The following is a 21,714-nucleotide window of genomic DNA, read 5'->3' as shown; positions in this document are numbered from 1 at the left end:
AAAAAAAAATCAGATCATGTAGGTAGTGATCAACTGGCAGGTAAGGGGTAAATTTTTTATTAGGAATGGGAAGGGGGAGGGGGTTACTTTTTTTAAATGTTATTTCAACTTTTTTTTTTTTAAAAAGTTAACCCCTAGTTAACCCCTAGTTAACCTAACACCAAATTTCCCAATTTCCCACTAATTTCTACTCCCCCCCCCCCCCAGTTAGATAAATATATAATTTTAAAATGTTAATGTAAAATACTGTGATCTGTATTTTGATCACTGTAGTCAGTTAATTTTAATAAAGCAGGGGAAATGGGGGGTGGGATTTAACTTTATTATTTTTACACAGGAAGAAGATCAGCACTGATCAGTCTCCCTGCACTTCACACTGACCGCGGAAGAGCAGGGAGGTGGATCAGGAGTCCCTGCAGCACGAATGCTGAGGCAGACCGGAGGAGCGTTAACCCCGCGATCTTGGTGATCTGGGGTAAACTTGGAAATTAAGGAAATTTTCTGTTTCATGCATCCTTAACGGTAGGACAAGCATGACAGAAAATCTTCGTCTAGCGTCGGGAAGGTGATAAAGATAATCCATAGTGTTAGGAATACAGAGCACTATAGTGCCCTTCCCACCACTTGCACACCGGGCAAATAAAGGATTAAAACCCCTTTACTAACCCGATACCAGCGCCGATTGCCCTATGCGCTGGGTCAGTTCTCTGCCTCCTCCGACGTCTGCAGTCTCTCGGACTGTCAACAAAATTAGGTTGTGGATTAAAAAGCAGCTTCATTGTATATTGCAAGTGCATAGAGAAAAACAGCCACATACATCCCAAGAAGAATAGCTGTATGTAACACCGAATGGGAGTGAATCCCAAGGTTAAAAATGTGCATTAACAAACAACTGTTTAAATCTCTTTTACATATCTTTAGTAAACTGTGTTTACTTTAAATCTGCACCTATGCATTTAATCCAGACACTACCAGGCTTAGTATGAAGTGGTCTGGGTGCCAGGTCCCTCTAGTTTTAACCCTGCAGCTTAAAACATACACACATTTCACTGAGGGTTAATCCAGCCTCTAATGGCTGTCTCACTGACAGCCACTAGAGGCGCTTCCACGATTCTCACTGTGAAAGTCACAGTGAGAAGACGCTGGACGTCCATAGGAAAGCATTAAGTAATGCTTTCATATGGGCTGTTTGAACGCGCGCGCAGCCCTTGCCGCGCATGCGCATTCGGCGCTGACGTCGGCAGGGGGTGGAGAGTTCCCCAGCACAAAGGGACCCCGGCACTGGAGAAAGTAAGTGGCTGAAGGGGTTTTAAGTGGCGGAAGGGGGGGACTATAGTGCTCCTTTAAAGGGACACTATAGTCACCTGAACAACTTTAGCTTAATGAAGCAGTTTTGGTGTATAGAACATGCCCCTGCAGCCTCACCGCTCAATCCTCTGCCATTTAGGAGTTAAATCCCTTTGTTTATGAACCCTAGTCACACCTCCCTGCATGTGACTTGTACAGCCTTCCATAAACACTTCCTGTAAAGAGAGCCATATTTAGGCTTTCTTTATTGCAAGTTTTGTTTAATTAAGATTTTATTATCCCCTGCTATATTAATAGCTTGCTTGACCCTGCAAGAGCCTCCTGTATGTGATTAAAGTTCAATTTAGAGATTGAGATACAATTATTTAAGATAAATTACATCTGTTTAAAAGTGAAACCAGTTTTTTTTCATGCAGGCTCTGTCAATCAGGGGAGGTGTGGCTAGGGCTGCATAAACAGAAACAAAGTGATTTAACTCCTAAATGACAGTGAATTGAGCAGTGAAATTGCAGGGGAATGATCTATACACTAAAACTGCTTGATTTAGCTAAAGTCATTTAGATGACTATAGTGTTCCTTTAATAATCATAATCGGTCTTTTATAATGCATCTAGAGGCTACAGAGTATTTTTGTCATTTATTGGGGAAGGACTCAGCCAGTTCACGTTGTAACTAATTGCTTTGTCAAAATGAGCTGAGTCCCCCCTTTTGGCTGTTGTTTTAAGAAGACACACTTTACAGTTTTACAGTTGGAGTCTTCTAAACATACAGAGTAGCATTTCCAACAAGAGCCATCCTTCATCAGAGGCAGGGAATCCAGACATTATTTTACACATTATATAGTAATTATAACAATACTCTCTGGCAGATCTGGGCCACATCCTACACAAGGGTGGTCTTACATTTGCTTAAGCCAACCAATAAGATTGCTATGATTCAAATTGCAGGGCATGAGAAAGCTTTAGAAACATTTCCCGTCCTGCAGAGCTCAGTCTGCGTAGAGCCCTTGCTGTGTGAAAATTGATTATTTTTTAGCGTTGGGATTTTTTAAATAAAAAGAATAAAAAATTATTTTATTTTGTAATTTTGTGGGCTTTATGGGTTTTTATTCGTTTTTTGGGGGGCTGAACATCTGAGAAATCTTATGGTAAGTATAATTTCCAGGTATTTAGTTTATTGGGTAAGTGGCTAGGCAGGATTGGATTAGGGGATGACTAGGGACTTGGGGACCCCTAGGCATTTCAAGATGGGTTATTTTAACAACAAGCCAAACCTGTCTCCCACGTTTGTGTCACTTAGTGTTCTCTCCTAGCCGCTAATGGGGGGCCAGAAGGTGGGAGACAATAGGTCCCCTATGCTCCACGAATGGAGCCGGGATGTAACAATAGCCCCCCCCCCCCCCCCATTGAAACTTAGGGCCCCCAGCTGCTGCTGTGTGGGGGCCACTAAGTCCCCAGTTTAGTTTAATACCCCCCACTCACAGGGCACCTGTAGAGACTGGGGGGGCGGACGGACGACACTATGGCCAAAACCTAGACCTTTCATATGAAGTGCCCCCACACTTATTATATATCATTCTGTTCAGGAGAAATAGGAGGAGTGCCACATGACTCTGATCAGATGGCTTGGCTGCAGGGGAATTATCTGAGTTCCCAGGCAGTCCCCCAATCGTATCCGGGAGAGGTGAGAATGATTTGATGAAGCTTCAGAGGCACAGACGTTAGAATGTGTCATTACACCCTTACAGTTTTAAAGTCCATGCCATTCAGGGCATAGTGACACATCCTAAAGTTTGGTTTTTGTTAAGGCACTGAGTAAAATGTTTTAACAGTTTCTGTAATAAGCCACTTTTTTTAATTTTTTTTTATTTTTATTATTATGAAAAGATAGAGCATATTAATGAGGTCAAAATCTAGCATCTAACGCAATGGTTCCCAATCCAGTCCTCAAGTACCCTTTAACAGTCCAGGATTTAGGGATTACCTAGTTGTGTCAAAGGTGTTTTCAGAAAGAAAAGAAAAAAAAAGACTTTAGACACAACAGGGTAATCCCTAAATCTGGTAGGGGTTACTTGAGGACTGGGTTAGGAGCCCCTGATAACACATTAAAGTTATATTGGAAACTGGAGTGTTCCTTTAATTCACTTTAAAGGACCACTCTAGTGCCAGGAAAGCATACTCGTTTTCCTGGCACTAGAGTGCCCTGAGGGTGCCCCCACCCTCAGGGACCCACTCCCGCCCGGCTCTGGAAAGGGGAAAGGGGTAAAAACTTACCTTTTTCCAGCGCTGGGCGGGGAGCTCTCCTCCTCCTCTCCGCCTCCGTTCCTCCCCGTCGGCTGAATGCGCACGCGCGGCAAGAGCTGCGCGCGCATTCAGCCGGTCACATAGGAAAGCATTCATAATGCTTTCCTATGGACGCTTGCGTGCTCTCACTGTGATTTTCACAGTGAGAATCACGCAAGCGCCTCTAGCGGCTGTCAATGAGACAGCCACTAGAGAATTAGGGGGAAGGCTTAACTAATTGATAAACATAGCAGTTTCTCTCAAACTGCTATGTTTATAAAACAATTAGTTAACCCTAGCTGGACCTGGCACCCAGACCACTTCATTAAGCTGAAGTGGTCTGGGTGCCTAGAGTGGTCCTTTAAAGGTACAATACTAGCCATATTATGTGGTCTACATGAACTAAATATTTGAAAAAGTGCAATTTAAAAGCTATGAAAGCAAAAAGCTGTGTATTAATTGTAGCATTTGTTCTGAAAGGAAGTCTACTTGTAATTCTGACATAAGTCCAACAGATTTCCTCTGTATACAATGTTTATTCATTAGCATGATTCTGGGTAGGCACATGCAAATGGTGCTTCTTAGCTTAAATGGATCTCTGCAATATATGTAAAACTGTACACAAAGAGAAAAAAGGTTATCGAACACAGAAGGAGGCTTGAAGAATAAACAGTTTTCTTTACGCTATCAGCAGTTTGTGATATTTAGTTTTTTTACATGGGTTTTCATCTAGAAATTATGACAGGTTCATAACACAATGCTATTTAAAGATCATAAGTATGTTACAGTCCTGGGAGAAAAAGAAAGTGCACCCTCTTTATATTATATTGTTTTACATATAGGGACATAACAATTGTCTGTTCCTTAGCAGGTCTTAAAATTAGGTAAATACAACCTCAGATGAACAACATATGAAATATTACACCGTGTCATGATTTATTTAACAAAAATAAAGCCAAAATGGAGAAGAATGTGTAAAAAAAAAAAATCTAAGTACACCCTTACGGCTTCCATAGGAATTAAGAAGCTAAGTAACAGACAGGTGCAGTTTGCTGGTCTGGAGCATTCAGGTGTGTGTTAACACAATGCCAAGGATGAAAAACATAAGCAATGATTTTAGAGAAGCAATTGTTGCTGCCCATCAAACTGGGAAGGATTATAAAACAATTTAACCCCTTGAGGACGCAGGACGGTTCAGGACCGTCATCGGCATTTTTGCGTTGCCGACCGACGACGGTCCTGAACCGTCCTAAATTTAAAATGTACTTACCCGATCGCCGTCGTTCCCCCGGCGGCGATCGGCGGTGCTCCCGGTGTGGGGAGACTGCCTGCAGCCCAGACAGTCTCCCCATGGCGGTTTAGGACCCCTGGGGCCATGTGATCGCCCAACAGGGCGACCACATGGTCACAATAGGTGTCCTAGACTCTGCCTGCAGGGGGACTGTCTGTGCTGACAGGCAGTCTCCCTGCAACTGTAAAATCATAAAAAAAAAAGTTATAGTTAATAAAAAAAATATATATTATTATATATGTGTATATATATGATATATAGACATATATTATACCTATATAATATATGTCTATATATCATATATATAATGTCATGCTAAGTGTATTTTTATATTAATATGTACATATATTAATATAAAAATACACTTATAATTAATTTGCACACGTATATATATAATATATATAATAACTATATATATTGTATATATATATTATTATAAAATACGAATAATAAATAATTTAAATTAAATTAAAAAAATTAAAAATAATAATAAAAAATTGAAAAAAAATTATATATCTTTACGAAATTTTATTCTAACTGTATTTTGATATTAATATATATATATTTATATCAAAATACACTTAGAATGAAATTGTATATATATCTATGTATATTTAAATAAATAAAAAGAATGCGAACTATTCATATGTCGATATACAAAATTACATAAATAATTATATAAATATACACGTAGACTTCAAATATATAAATATGCATATATATTTAAATTCTACGTGCGTATTTAGGTAATATTTTTACATAATTAAGTTATTTTATTGATTGCAATTTAAGGGACCTGCCTGCCAACCCAGGCCGAAAGACCAGATAATTTAATTTGCTATCACTGTATTTTACCCTGTAACGTTCTACGACACCCTAAAACATGTACATGGGGGGTACTGTTTTACTCGGGAGACTTTGCTGAACACAAATATTAGTGATTCAAAACAGTAAAACATATCACAGCGATGATATTGTCAGTGAAAGTGACTTTTTTTGCATTTTTCACACACAAACAGCACTTTTACTGATGATATAATTGTTGTGATACATTTTCCAGTTTTGAAACACTAATATTTGTGTTCAGCAAAGTCTCCTGAGTAGAACAGGACCCCCCATGTACAGGTTTTATAGCGTTTTTGAAAGTTACAGGGTCAAATATATAGGTCAAATATTTTTACATTGAAAATGGCCAGGTTGGTTACGTTGCCTTTGAGAGCATATGGTAGCCCAGGAATGAGAATTACCCCCATGATGGCATACCATTTGCAAAAGAAGACAACCCAAGGTATTGCAAATGGGGTAAGTCCAGTCGTTTTTAGTAACCACTTAGTCACAAACACTGGCCAAAATTAGCGTTCAATTTAGTTTTTTACTTTTTTCACACACAAACAAATATGACCGCTAACTTTGGCCAGTGTTTGCGACTAAGTGGCTACTAAAAAAGTCTGGACATACCCCATATTGAATACCCTGGGTTGTCTACTTTTAAAAAAATATGTACATGTGGGGTGTTATTCAGCAATTTATGACAGATAATAGTGTTACAATGTCACTATTGATACATTTTAAAAATGTATGTTTTGAAACCGCAATTTCCTACTTGTACTTATAGCCCTATAACATGCAAAAAAAAAAGCAAAAAGCATGTAAACACTGGGTATTTTTGAACTCAGGACAACATTTTGAATCTATTTAGCAGTTTTTTCATTCGCTTTTGTAGATGAGTAAAAGATTTTTCACATAAAATTCAAAAAACGTGTATTTTTTTCAATTTTTCATCATATTTTTTCATTTTTTTAAAATTAAATTAGATGAGATTATATAAATAATGGTATGTAAAGAAAGCCCCTTTTGTCCTGAAAAAAACAATATATAATTTGTATGGGAACAGTAAATGAGAGAGCGGAAAATTACAGCTAAACACAAACACCACAAAAGTGTCAAAAAGATGCCTGGTCGCAAATGTACAACATCGCAAAAAAAGTCCAGTCCTTAAGGGGTTAAAAGTCCATCATTCAAAAGTGGAAACAACATTCAAGACTGTTGACAATCTTCCCAGGAGTGGATGTCCCAGCAAATTCAAAATCAGAGCGTGCAATGCTCACAGAAATTGCAAAACACTCAAGAGTTACATTGCTGAATCTACAGGCCTCAGTTAGCATGTTAAATGTTAAAGTTCATGACAGTACAATTAGAAAAAGACTGAACAAGTATGGTTTGTTTGGGAGGGTTGCCAGGAGAAAGCCTCTTCTCTCTAAAAAGAACATGGCAGCACGGCTTAGGTTTGCAAAGTTGCATCGGAATAAATCAAAACACTTCTGGAACAATGTCCTTTGGACAGACGAAACCAAAGTGGAGATGTTTGGTCATAATGCACAGCGTCATGTTTGGTGAAAACACACAACATATCAGCAAAAACACCTCACACCAACTGTCAAGCACCGTGGTGGAGGTGTGATGATTTGGGCTTCTTTTGCAGCCACGGAACCTGGAAGCCTTACAGTGATTAAGTTGACCATGAACTGCTCTGTATTTCAAAGTATTCTAGAGTCAAATGTAAGGCCATCTGTCTGACAGCTCAAGCCTGGCCAAAATTAGATTACGCAACAGGACAATGATCCCAAGCACAACAGCAAATCTGGAACACAAAGAAAGCTGAAAAAGAATTAAGGTGTTGCAATGGCAAGTCAAGACCTCAACTCGATTGAAATGCTGTGGCTGGACCTTGAGGTAGCTATGCATAAACAAATGCCAGCAAACATCAATGAACTGAAGCAGCATTGTGTCATGGTACACCTGGAGAAGCTAGTGCGCTGCGCTCATTCCCCTCATGCCACATGGATTTTGCCTCCTAGGAGTAGGGGATGCACCAAGCCCTCCTCACAGCAGCCATCTTAAATGGTAGCCCTGTGATGCAGCATGAGTGCAAGGCGCATCGCAGCCACTCCATGTGGGTTGTGATGTGCAGGGAAAGCCAGGTACGCCCTCTCTATCCTTATGCCTGCCTCCCCTCCTATGTTGAGTGATATGTGTTGTGTGTTCCCCATGCTGCTCCAGGATACCCTTAAGGTGACAAAGCTCTGAGGGAATTCAGCTCAGCAAGCATGGAAGCATCATAGCATTTTGCACGTTAAATAACCAAACGGACATAGCGTCCTGAGACCCCTTCTTGTGTAAGTACTCCCATAACATATACCCTATTTAAGCACAGACCACCCTAGGGTATGTGCTCAGTTGTTTTGTTGTCTCCCTAGAGTACAGAGCCAGATCCTGCCTGAATTATCTGATTACCCTCACCTGCCTGGATTTCCTGAATTAACACCTGCCTGCCTGGACTCTGGTAATGCTCCTTGTGTCCTGGATTTCCTGAATTAATGCCTGCAATCCTGTTTGAGCCTGGCTTTATGCCTGCAATCCTGTTCGAGTCTGGGATCACGCCTGCAGTCCTATTTGAGCTGCTCCAACCTGCTCCAACTTTGATCAAGCCTTCACATCATTCATCCAGTGCCAACGCTTTGGTAAAGACTTTACATTTCACATTAAGGACCTATTATATCTTATCAAGATACTGCATTATTTTCTGCTTCTGTTTGGCATTGGGACTTTTTAAAATGATATTTACTTGCCTTATAATAAAGACCTTAAATTTAAAGACTGTGTCTGTCCAAATCTCTGCATAATGAGCCCATTCATCGCAAACCCGTAACACATTGTCAAAAGTGGGCCAAAATCAGAGGCGTAACTAGAAACCACGCGGCCCCAGTGCGAAAACTGCCCTGGGGCCCGCCATATATGTCTACCCTCCCTCTCGCATACATTGCCCACCCCACACATGCAGATAAACAGATACACATGCAGACACACACACACACAGTGGTGGCTCAGCCTGATGGGAGTCAGAGTGGGAATTCTGACTCCCTCCTCTTCCTCCCGCACGGCTCCCGGTGTAAGCTGGGAGGAGTGACCAGGGCAGTCACTTCCTCCCAGCTGTGAGGTCATCTCAGGGGGCCCGGTCACGCTGTTTTAATTAATTTCCATCAGGTATCCCTAAGAGCATAGGCCACCCGATGGACTCCCTAACGTGTGGCCCCGGCGGTTCTACCACGTGGTCGGGGCTGCAACACAGGGCGTCCGGGCTCCATGGACCGCAGTAGTTCCGCCACTCGCCAAAATCCTTTCACAACGATGTGAGAGATTGATAAAGTAATACAGAAAACAATTACTGCTGCTAAAGGTGGTTCTACAATAGAATTATAAGGTGTACTATAAGGTGTTTATCACACATGGCTTCTCCATTTTGGCTTTACTTTTGTTGAATAATTCATGACAGGGTGGTGTTGTTCATCTGAGATTGTATTTACCTAATTTTAAGACCTGCTAAGGAACAGATGATTGTTATGTTTAAAAAACATAAAATGTAAAGAGGATGTACTTGCTTTTTCCAATGACTGTATATACTTACCTGTAACTGAGAGATGGGAGGAGCGAGGCAGACACCTTGCTTCTCAGGTCTCCAAGTGTCGGATTCTCCTCGTCTAACTCAAGACGACATGTCTGCTTCCACACTCTCACTCTCAGCTTCATCTTCAAACACCAGTGAGCCCTGAAAAAGACAAATGCGTTTAACAGTGTACTTAAGACATTACATTTCCTCTTAAAACTCTTTATTAAAACCTCTGAATTGTAACTGACCATGTAAGGTCATATCGAGACTTCAATTTTAAAGATTGTCACTTTAAATCTCTTTCCTTAAGGACATTGGGACGTTACATGCAGTCCTAACGCTTGTGTGCTTGGACAGTGTTAGAACACCATGGAATGCTTAATGTTTTGGTGTGAGCAGGGTTAAATCTGCACTAACACGGGTGAGACCCAGGTATCAATCAATACTTAAGGCTCCCATCAGTTAGTAAAGGCCATATTTAGTGCCACTAGACTGACAGACAAGCAGTATGCAACGCTCAAAATGAGCACTGCAAACAGCCCTTTACATGGCATTTAAATTCCACGGCCAAACAATCACGCTCAGTGTTAACCCCTTAAGGACGCATGACGGAAATTTTCCGTCATGCTGGTCCTACCCTTATGGACGTAATAAAACCATATATATTCATTGTGGATAAATATGCTAGTTACCAAATGCATTTCTTAGACAAAAGCAGGCTTACTTGATAAGTCCAATGATATGGGAGATTTTTTACCACACCATCTTATCAATATACCCATCTAATGATTTATATCGCACCTAAGCAAAACATGCCTTGATTTTATGTCATAAAACCCATCTATGTATCACTTTCATTTCTACAACTCTGACTTTACTGTCACTTTTACCTATACAGAATACACAAAAAGGTGTGGAGCCGGGCAGCCAAGCTGAGCAGACGTGCAGAGTCTCTGATCCAAATCGACTGTTTGGGGGGAAAAAAAACAAGAAACTCGGCACATCCCTATCCAGGTCAGCTCTAAACGTGCAGGGGACACACGGGCAAACAACCTGATACTAAACATAAGCATATCGACAACCGGGTGCCACGATCCAGCCACTGAGGCCTGCTGAGGCTTGAGGCGGGAGGAGACTGCCGCTCTTCCCACTCGCAGCCCCAAAACAGACTTTGAAGCACTCTTACAACCTCCCCTCCACCCCCCATTGGACAGGTGGGGGTTATACCAGTCCACGCTAGACACCTGGAGCAACCAGCCTAGCTCCAGTCCAATACACGGAGAAACAAACCAGCGACGCTTCTCCCTTGTGGCGTTCTTAAAATGGCAGCCGCTTACATACCTGAGATGCCGAGCCTGTCTTCAAGTCAAAGGCCCCATCCTTGTACCACCACTGATTCTCTGCACCACCTGGAACAAATATTCCTGTGCTTCTGGGAATAACTGCGTAAGCGGGCTCAGGCGGAACAGATGGACCACCAAGATCTCCTAGCAAAGGGTGTGCTAGACCGCAAACTACAGGGAGCAAAAGGGCTACCACCCTCGGGCACAGCACCAATTCACTCACTTACTGTCAACTTTCAGGGGCCCACCAGGCTGAAGGCCACGAGGGCTTGAACCCAAAGGCATTACCTACACAAACGGAGGCACACGCACCACAAGCGGATGCTGACCACCAGACCCTCCTGCACTTCCACACGAGGAAGAAACTCGGACTCCTGCACACACCGGGTTAGTGGCACAGAAATGCCGGCCTAGATAACAGCCTGGGGCTGGAGGGACACCCCCACTCGCACCTGTACCACGGCGGCCCCCAGAGGGGCTCCAGTTGTGTACCACTGGACGGAATAGGATTGACAGGGACAGTCTATAACCCTGTGTCCTTGGAACTCTAGACACGGTGCCCAAGTGTCCCTAACATTGACACGCAGAGCCTCACATCCAGGCCTGACACACAAGGGACCAAATTTAGTGCTCTAGACGACTGTAGAGTAACACCCAGCATAACCTGCATTGTCCTATAATATGTCCTCCCCTACATGACAGTCATGTGGTAGACACGTTGCAACACATTTATACACATGTCTGTGCCTAATCAAGCTTAGAAGTGCACATGCTGTTTGAGCTAAGCATCTTGTTTTTATCTTTTTTTTTTCCCATCTTACCTATTTTATTTTTTTCCCCCCCATTTTCCCTATTTTCTTCTAAGTATAATCTCCACCAGATAATAGACATTGCCTATTTGTCGGATAGAGTCTTAGACACTCTGATATAGCCTGTAGAATATAAAAATGTGCAGCATATAGAGCCTGACCACCCACCATGAATAGATTTAGGTCACATCCTAAGTAGCACTGGACATATATGGGACTGCGCCAAGACACTATGTCAGTATCTGAGATTCACTGTTTATGCTGTATTACCTCTGGTCACAAGTGCAGACCTAGGTTTCAGCCTGTCGCTCACTAAGGTCACATTGGGAGGCAATTTCATGTTATGCCATTTTCTATCATTTCACGTCATTTTATGCTACAGCCCAAGTTACCTCAGGCTCCTGAGTTGCTTACCTGAGGTGGAGCACACTTCAAACTACACAGAGGCACCCCAGGGGTTAACCATATTAGCAACGCTACTCAGGCTCACTTAAACGGTTCTCTTCAGAACACATCAGTTATGCACACACACCTCGCTTACAAGCTAGCAGGCTATCATGTTTAATGTGTTATAGCCTTGTTTGCACTACAGAAGAGCCACACATGTTGCTATATATATTAGCCTGTACTGAAACGGACTTAAATAATATTGTTCTCGTGCACCATAAGCATGCTTTATAAACTGTAGAAACCTACTCATTACGTTAAGCTTGGTATATAAATATATATATAAATATATACATATAAATGTGCAGAAACTCATGCCACTACCTAACCTGTATGCGCTGTTGTGGAGTCTTGACAAAGTTATTTACCTACTTGCACAATAAAAATAAAGAATTAAAAAAAAGAATACACAAAAAAATGAAAGAGTGTGTGATCTCTGCTCCAATAAAAACAATCTGCCCACCAGCCAATGGCATGTATGGCATCCCACAATGCCCAATACATTCTGCAGCTGTGGTTTCAGGAGGCGGTGTAAAGGATTTCATGGACAGGGCCGGATTAACATAGGGGCTGATGGAGCTGCAGCTCCAGGCCCAGGCCCATGGAATAGGCCCATTGGTTTAAAAAAAAACAAAAATTTTTTTTACACACTACTCTTAGGGTTGCCAGGTATTTCTCATGTATTTCTTAGGGTTGCCAGGTATTTCTCAGAAGTATTTCTCAGGTATTTGAGGCTGCCTAGCCGGTGCCGGTATTGCAGTAATACCGGCAATACAAATGTCTGTCTCAGTATAAACATAGATTATTCTGCGAGCGCCGGCCAGTAGGGGTCGCTGTTTGTGTGGAGAGAGGTAGTGATAATAAGTTACGGCATCTGCCTCCCTGCCTCTCTCTACTCACTGATCCGCGGGGAGCAGCTCTGCACAGAGAGTCCAGACAGCAGCTCCGAGACATGGGGACATTGAGACATTGGGACACTGGGGAACATGGGGACCCTGAGCATGGACGTCCGCAGGAGTTTTTCCGAGGGGGGGGGGGGGGGGAGGAGGGCATAATTGTAATGACATCCATGCTTGGCCCCTTTTTGACAGTGTCATGAAAGGGAAGGAGCATAGTCATTTTCACATAAAGCAAGGATGAATAGCGTTTTCACAACTATGGTGTCAGGAATATATATTTGTATTCCTGACACTATAGTGTTCCTTTCATCAAATTACAGGTACATTCTGGTCACCATAACAACTTTATCTAAATGAAAATGCTGTGATGCAAGAAGGCCCCTGGGTGCTCTTTCTTTGAAGGGGTGAAACCGCTCTCAAATGGTTTACCCCCAAAGGCTTCCTTCAGCTCCAGGTCGCTCAGTGGTATTCGACTTCTGAAACAGAGTGTCAGGAAGTGCAGATTGACGTTGGGCATGGGTGCCGCTGATTGGCTAGAGTGGTCAGCTGACACTCTAAGCCAATCGCTAGTTCCCGATTCATAAAAATGTTTTACATTTTTATGAATGGGGAGCTACTGATTGGCTTAGAGTGCTAGCTGACCCATCTAGCCAATCAGTGGCACCCCTACCCAGCGGCCTTCTGTGTTTCCTGACACTCAGTAAATAAAAGTGAACACATTAACACTGATATTGTTTTTTTTTACCTGGGGAGATGAGAAGGTCCAAAGTTTCCCTGCCAGGCCCAGGTACCAACGCCTTATGATGTGGTGTCCAGAATGAAGTGCTCCAATCTCAGTTTCTTCTCCTTCATTTGACACAGTCTTCTTTGTCTTCTGAGGCTCCTTCTGCTCCTTTACCTTTCTGCTACTTTCTGCTTATTTTGCGCCCTTCTGCTCCTTTCTCTTTCTGATCCCTTTCTGCTCCTTGATGGCTCTTCCTGCTCCTTGATGACCCTTCCTGCTTCTTGCAGACCCTTCCTGCTTCTTACTGCCCTTCCTGCTTCTTTCTGCCCCTTCCAGCTTCTTGCAGCCCCTTGCTGATCCTTTCTGTTCCTTCTGATACTTCCTGCCCCTTCCTGCTCCTTGCAGACCCTTCTTGCTCCTTGCACACCCTTCCTGCTCCTTGCACACCCTTCCTGCTCCTTGCACACCCTTCCTGCTCCTTGCAGACTCTTCCTGCTTTTTGCAGACCCTTCCTATTCCTTTCTGCCCCTTCTTTCTCCTTGCTGCCCCTTCCTACACCTAGCAGACCCTTACTACTCCTTGCTGACCCCTCCTGCCCCTTGCAGACCCTTCCTGCTCCTTGCAGACCCTTCCTGCTCCCTTTTCCTACTCCCTGCTCCCTCTTCCTACTCCTTGCTGCCCCTTCCTACTCCTTGCTGCCCCTTCCTGCTCCTTGCTGCCCCTTCCTACTCTTTGCTGCCTCTTCCTACTCTTTGCTGCCTCTTCCTACTCTTTGCTGCCTCTTCCTACTCCTTGCTGACCCCTCTTGCTCCTTGCAGACCCTTCCTACTCCTTGCAGACCCTTCCTACTCCTTGGTGACCCCTCCTGCTCCTTGCAGACCCTTTCTACTCCTTGCTGACCCCTCCTGCTCCTTGCTGACCCCTCCTGCTCCTTGCTGCTCCTTCTACTTTACCCTCCTGCTCCTTGAAAACCTTTCAACACCTTCCTGCTTCTTGCTGCCCCTTTCTATTCCTTGCTGACCCCTCCTGCCCCTGGCTGACCCCTCCTGCTCCTTGCTGACCCCTCCTGCTCCTTGCTGCTCCTTCTACTTTACCCTCCTGCTCCTTGAAAACCTTTCAACCCCTTCCTGCTTCTTGCTGCCCCTTTCTATTCCTTGCTGACCCCTCCTGCCCCTTGCAGAACCTTTCTGCTCCTTCTACTTTACCTTCCTCTATGCGGTCTCCCCCACCCCCCATCCCTCACTTACCTGCTCTGTAGGCTACCTCTGTGCTGCTCCCCTGCGATTCAGTCATGAGAGAGAGGCAGGGATAAGCTGTAGCTTCCTGCCTTTCTCCATTCACAGCGCCACCTACTGGCCAGCGCTGGTATTGCACTGTATTCTCACACTAAAACGAAAAATAGCAGCACAAGCTGAAAAATCCAGGGGGGAGGCAAGTACCCCCATTTACCCCCCCATTCGGACGCCCATGACCCTGAGACACTAGGGACACAGTGGCCCCGTATCTCCCAGTAGCCCCTAGTCGGTGTCCCCATGTCTCCCAGCCACTCTCCCTAGTGGCTCAGTGGCCCCATGTCTCCCAGTGTCCCCATGTCTCTAAGTGTCCCCTAGTGTCCTACTGACATCAGGACACTGGGAGACATGAGGACACAGACTCTAAGGGACACTGGGAGACATGGGGATACAAACACTAGGGGACACTGGGCGACATGGGGACACTGAGAGGCATGGAGACACAGGGAGACATGGGGACACTGGGTGACTTTGAAACATAGGAGACATGGCAGTGTCCCCATGTCTCCCAGCCAGTGTCCCTAGTATCTCAGTATCCCCATGTGTCCCTGGTGTCTCTCAGTGTCTGTAGTGTGCCAGTGTCCCTAGTGTCTCAGTGTTCCCTAGACTCCCAAAGTCCCCTAGTCTCCCAATGTCTCTGTGTCCCCATGTCTCCTAGTGTCTCAGTGTCCCCTAGTATAAAAGAAAAAATCTCAGGCATTCACTGTGATAGATTTAGGCAGGTTTAGTGGACACCGCAATGTTTCGACCTGTACCCAGGTCTTTATCAAGTCTCCAATGTCCCCTATGTATCAGTGTCCCCTATGTATCAGTGTCTCAGTGCCCCATGTCTCTCAGTGCCCCATGTCTCTCTGTGCCCCATGTCTCTCTGTGCCCCATGTCTCTCTGTGCCCCATGTCTCTCTGTGCCCGTAGTGTCTCTGTGCCCGTAGTGTCTCTGTGCCCGTAGTGTCTCTGTGCCCGTAGTGTCTGTGTCCCCTAGTATAAAAGAAAAAAATCTCAGGCACTCACTGTGATAGCTTTAAGCAGGTTTATTGGACACCGCAACATTTTGACCTGTACCCAGGTTTTTATCAAGTCTCCAGTGTCCCCTATATATCACAGTGTCTCAGTGCCCCATGTCTCCCCGTGTCCCCTCGTATCTGTCACCCAGTGTCCCCAAGAGTCTCAGATTTCCCAGGTCTCCCAGTGTCCCAATGTCTCTCAATGTCCCCTAGTGACATGGGGACACTGGGAGACATGAGGACACAAACACTAAGGGACTGGGAGACATAGGGACACAGACATTCCCCCTTTTTGTGTATGTTCGCCCTTTCGGCCGTTCTGGTTATGTGATTTGTGTCAGTAGCCCACCCTTTTACTGCATCCATAGACTTTCCTGCTTTACTGGACACTGCTGTTAGGGGGTATGGGTTTACTTGAAAGCATGAGATTAGCAAAGGGTATGTGTTTTCTCATAGTTGCATCCTATGAGTTTCCCTACAGCATCATCTCCATCAGATACATGACGCTTAGGAGGTAGGACTGTTTTAGTGTTTTTGGTCAATAAGATTTTGTAATTAGGCCCATCATAATTATCCGCACCAGGCCCACTGGGCTCTTAATCCAGCCCTGTTCATGGAGTTGGGGGAAAAAAACACTGACAATTCAACATTTGGGCCAAATTTCAACCCACAAGTTAGTAGATAGACCCTAAGAAAGTGTGTATTGCTAAAATAAAGTCACCATTGCTTTATATTCACTTTGCAAGTATACTCGCTGTGTTCATACTTTCTATTTGTTTTTTAACCCATACTTTTAGCGGAGCTGCAGTATTAAAATCCACGATCTCCGCTGGTAAAGAGGGTAATCCACAGTCAAGCGCTGAAAAGTAAGGCAATATCCCAAATCCCCCAGTAACCGGACGAAACACAGTTCTGGGAGTCAACTGAGGTCTTTATTCACATGCTTCCATATTTATGCAATTCCCCATGCAAGTGGTTTCCAGAGTCACATCACAGGGGTATTACAGGAGTGGACTACATGGGAAACTTAAATTACAGAGCATTTCTCCCATCAGGCACTGCTGCACGAGAGGGACACTCCCACTGGAAAATACCGTTAAGTGGATTATCCCTCCGTGCAGCAGAACCGGCATTTTACATTTAAATCCATAACTTCCAAACAATTCACTCTTTTTGCACGAATGGACGTTCGGTAGATAGCTGGGGTCTGGGGTTACATTTCGTGAGAATACCGCTCAGATCCCAGCTAAAACTACCGAACACCGCACGAAATAGACTCTGTCCTCGAGTTCGGTTTAAAACTACCGAACACCGATGGGGAACCTTAATGTGCTACGGGCGGAACTCCCGAACGGCCTGGAAGTCCAGCGGTGTTCGTGCCGTCGAGTAGCCATTTTCAGTTCCAGGCGCTCGACGACCAAACACCGCTGGTGAGACAAAGGATCCAAGATGGCCGACCGCCGCGTGGTCGGTAGTCGAACGACGGCCACCCAGGAGAGCCTTTAAGTACCGATTGCAACAATTTTGTAATCGTTTAACGAGCGCCACACGTCCCTCAATGGGTGGTCTAACAGGGGGGCCCGCATTCGTTTCACGAACAGCCCGTACAGCCACTGTTCGTGAAACAAACTATATGAATGCTAGTGGCTTACGGCTGCTAGCATACGAATCCTATGGGCAGCCCAATACACATCTAAGTTACCCATACAGCATATCAGTATTTACAGACAACCTTTTGGCTATATAAAGTTCAGTATCCTAGAAGTGGCTAGGTTTGCCACAATACTGAATCAAAAAATGACAAACCGATATGGAAATTTCCAATAATTCATGTAATTTATCTAACAGAGAACTTAGAACTGTGGAGTAGGCTGCCAGACAGCCTTGTGGCTCGGAAATCAAAACAACAAGAATATGGCAACTGTAGTACGTACACTAAATTATAATCAAACTACCTCTCCAGTGATGGTTATAAACATCATGGTGTCTGTAACTCAAAAATTTCTATTAAAAATTTTTGTACGTTATTTCAGTCCTCAACATATATCAAACCTATGATTTAATTGTGGTAATAGAATTCTAAAGCATGCTGAGTACATTTCCAATGTTAACATTTTGACTTGAAGGCAGTAATAGTTTTTTTTTTTTTAATTCTTTATTTTTTAAGTGCGCATAGTTATTACAGTTGCTTATGAGGTACGCCAAAGGCAGTCCTCTAGCACGTTAGGCATAGTTTGAACATAGGGGTAAACATGAGATCTTGCACACAATTTTTAAGTAAGAACATGAACATTAATGATGTACATCGCTTAGAGTTTGAGAGTTTGAGAAACATAACATATAAAAACAACGCTTTTGTTTTCTACGCAGTAGGTTAATATGCTGTGTCAGATGCTAGGCTGAAACATGTAAAGTTGTTCTGATTTTAAATTAAGCAGACAGGTTACACATTACGACAATACACATTAAGCGGTCAGTGTGGATCACCTAAACTTGTGTGACCATACGAGAACGTTGAAACTTAGATTAAAGAAAAACATCAAGTCGATTCAGTCAATTAGCTAATAGGCTTATTCATGTGTGTGAGTAGCTTGGCAGGGTATGTTGCATTTATCTAAAAAGCTCACAGTGAGACACCATTTCACCTAAGAGCTGTGCGTGTGTGCCATGGTATTCCACATACGAGTGCTTTCTAAGTAAAGTAGAGCAATATAGGTAGCATTATGCTGGATACTTTAGGACACGCTGAATGAGTTGTGGGTGTATACTTGCAATTACTGTATATGCTATACATTTGCATCACATGAGAAAATAAAAGGTGGTGAGAGACAGGATAGCGTTCATTTTCCAGGTGAATTGAATGCCATATCCCCTGTTTTACAGTGGGTAAGGTGGATGGCCATTAAGTCCATGCGGTGAGGACAGTTTAACCAAATCCCGACCGGAGGTGCACAGAGTCTTGTTGCCAAGCTGAGCATTGCAGGCTGTCCCGGTTTATTGTGGGTCTGCAGGTAGGGAGTGTCGCTGGAGGGGTACTCCCTGGTACTGCCGTTGAGGTGAGCTCTCTGGCTTGTACTTGGTGCTGTTGTGGCTTTACTGCAGGACGTGCGTGTAAAGTCTCCGCTGTAAGTGCGCTGTACTTGGCGGTAAAGTTAATGGTCGCTGATGGGGGTACATGCTGTGAGGTCTCCCTCTCCTCTAGCACTTCTGTCATATTCGTTGGGGACAAGCCATCTCTGTGAGGCTGGTGGGAGGTCAGGTTAGTGTGCCTCTGCACGATTACTTGCCTTCTCCTATTGCCATCTGACCGGTCCTCGGTCTCCTGCTGCTGGCGAGTGTCTCGCTGCTGCCAACCTTCTACATGAGGTGTCTGTGCCTGCACCCGTGCGGTCTCGTTTAGGTGTGTATGTGGTTTGATGGCAGGCACTGCCCTAGTGCTCTCCGGGAACATAAGGGCTTCCAGCTTGTCCCAGAAAGCCTGGAAGGCCCTGTCCAGCCGGTGCCCTATGTCTTGCTGCTCGCTGTGAGTACAGGGGGAGCATGCGGTCTCCGCCATTTTAGGTGTAGTGCCATCGCTTGTTGCAGGCCCCTGTGACTCCTCAGCTTTCTCGCCGGGTCGTGCCAGGGTCTCTCGAGGGTAGACCGGGATAACCCCCACCGGTCCAGAGGGGGGGGAACGAGGGTCTGGTCTCCGCTTGTCAGCCGTGGGTGTCAGCGGGGGAGCGGCCGTCTCCGTCGCGCCGACCACGCGTGTAGGCCTCATAGGTAGGGCAGGCGGTGTATACCAATTCAGTCGTTTGGGTGGCAAGGTTGTGTGCCCCTGGATGTCACCTGCCGGTTGGTAGCCTTTTTGGGCCGATTAGGTCCCGTTTAGGTGGCTTAATTCAGCTTAATTGTTGCTGCAGGGCAGGAGCTAACCAGGTCTGCGTCCTCTCCCTGCAGCGGTCAGGCCCCGCCCCCAGTAATAGTTAACCTTACTATTACTATAACTATTACTGCCTTCAAGTCAAAATTTTAACATTGGAAATGTACTCAGCATGCTTTAGAATCCCATTACCACAATTAAATCATAGGTTTGATATATGTTGAGGACTGAAATAACGTACAATTTTTTTTATAAAAATGTAAACATAAAATATATTTTCAAAAGATGTAAACAGCGTCAGTATTCATTTCAACTTAACTAACAAGAAACTAAAAAAAAAAAAAAAAAAAACACAAAACACTGAAATGCCAAAAAATGGACAGATTCAAAATAACAACATTTGGGTTTATCTACTGATCTTCAAAACGTAGCAAATCAGAATCCAAATGGTGATATTTTAGAAAATATAACTGAGCAAGAAAAATTCAAAAAGCACAGGTGTAGTCTCAACTACAACGACGTTCCCTTCGGACCATATGACCAATTTTGTGAAGGAATTGGATATTCTTCTAAGTGATGCGTTAGACCAACAAGTAATTAACAAAGACGAATTTCGTTTTCTACTTCCTCAAAAAAAAAAAAAAACTTTTATTGTTTGCCGAAGGTTCATAAGGGCACTAGACCCCCCCCCCCCCCCCCCGGTAGACCGATCGTGTCTGGGAACAACTGCCTTACAGAATCTCCCAGCAGATTCATCGATAAAATTCTACATCCTATGGTGCTACTATTACCATTGTATCTTAAAGATACTAAGTCCACTCTTATAGCACTAGAAGACATGACAGTACCACCATACACCGAACTTGCTAGTTTGGATGTAGTGTCATTATATACGAATATCCCTCATTAAATAGGTCTCAAGGCATGCCGATTCTTCCTTGATAACACATCATATAATGATCCACAAAAAAAACTTCATCTTGGCCCTTCTTGAGTTCATCCTAACTCATAATTATTTTATCTTTGATGGCCGCTATTATCTTCAGATCTCTGGGACTGCTATGGGAATGGTCTGCGCACCCACATATGCCAATTTCTGGGGTGGTGGGAGCAGCATGTAGTCATGACATCCCAATTTAGCCACTTTCACCAATACATCTTAAGTTGGCATAGGTATACTGACGACATGCTGCTCCTGTGGACAGGATCCGTCCCCATGTTTGAGGATTTTGTCAAAGCCCTCAACGACAATGATATTAACCTTAAGCTGATTTATGTGATAGACCAACAAGAGTTGATATTTTTGGACCTCAAGATCTTACTGGAACAGGATGGCACCATCCAGACCGAATTGTTTAGGAAGGCCATGTCTACGAGGCTTCCATCCCCTTCAGCCAATATCTAAGGGCAAGGCGCAATTGCTCCATTGATCAAACTTTTTTATAATGAATGTAATATACTGAGATCTCGCTTCAGGGAATTGGGGTATCCCAACCGGGTTTTAAAACGAGCATTCCATCGGATATGTGGCATAGATAGGAATACTAGCCTTCATTGTATTAAACCTAAAAATGATGGCATTGCCACATTTGATCAAGGTTGGGGACCTATGTCCCAACTCCTTAAAAAGAATTGGCCAATACTCTTGCATAACCCTATACTCCAACAGGTGTTACCAGCCTATCCACCCCTCACAGCGCGTCGACCATCGAATTTACAGGACCAACTTGTTCACAGCCATTTGGCATCCCCTTTACCACCGACCAACTGGTTATCTAATACTAAGGGGACGTTCAAGTGTGGGCATTGCAAGGCCTGCCAATATATCCTGCCTTCTAAATTCACTACATCCACCCAAACTCAGATTAGGGTTGAAACGAATGCTTTAGTCAATTGTAGCTCCACACGATTGATCTATCTGATTACTTGCAGTTGTGGGACTCAATACATTGGCAAAACGTATCAAGAGTTTAGGCGCAGGATCTTACCACATATTACTTCAGT

General features: G+C 44.0%; 1 protein-coding gene across 2 annotated transcripts in view; it reads right to left on the bottom strand.

Moving 5' to 3' along the window:
• FBXO7 (F-box protein 7) overlaps positions 1-21,714 on the bottom strand; it is a 75,909-nt gene that overhangs the window by 51,560 nt on the left and 2,635 nt on the right. For both annotated transcript variants that reach the window (XM_063447542.1, XM_063447543.1), the window contains exon 2: positions 9,347-9,487. In XM_063447542.1, coding sequence (XP_063303612.1) covers positions 9,347-9,487 — 141 coding nt within the window. The remainder of the gene's footprint in view (positions 1-9,346; positions 9,488-21,714) is intronic.

This window comes from Pelobates fuscus, chromosome 3, assembly GCF_036172605.1.
Source record: "Pelobates fuscus isolate aPelFus1 chromosome 3, aPelFus1.pri, whole genome shotgun sequence".
NCBI lineage: Eukaryota > Metazoa > Chordata > Amphibia > Anura > Pelobatidae > Pelobates > Pelobates fuscus.
This window is presented reverse-complemented; position numbering and strand designations above follow the sequence as displayed.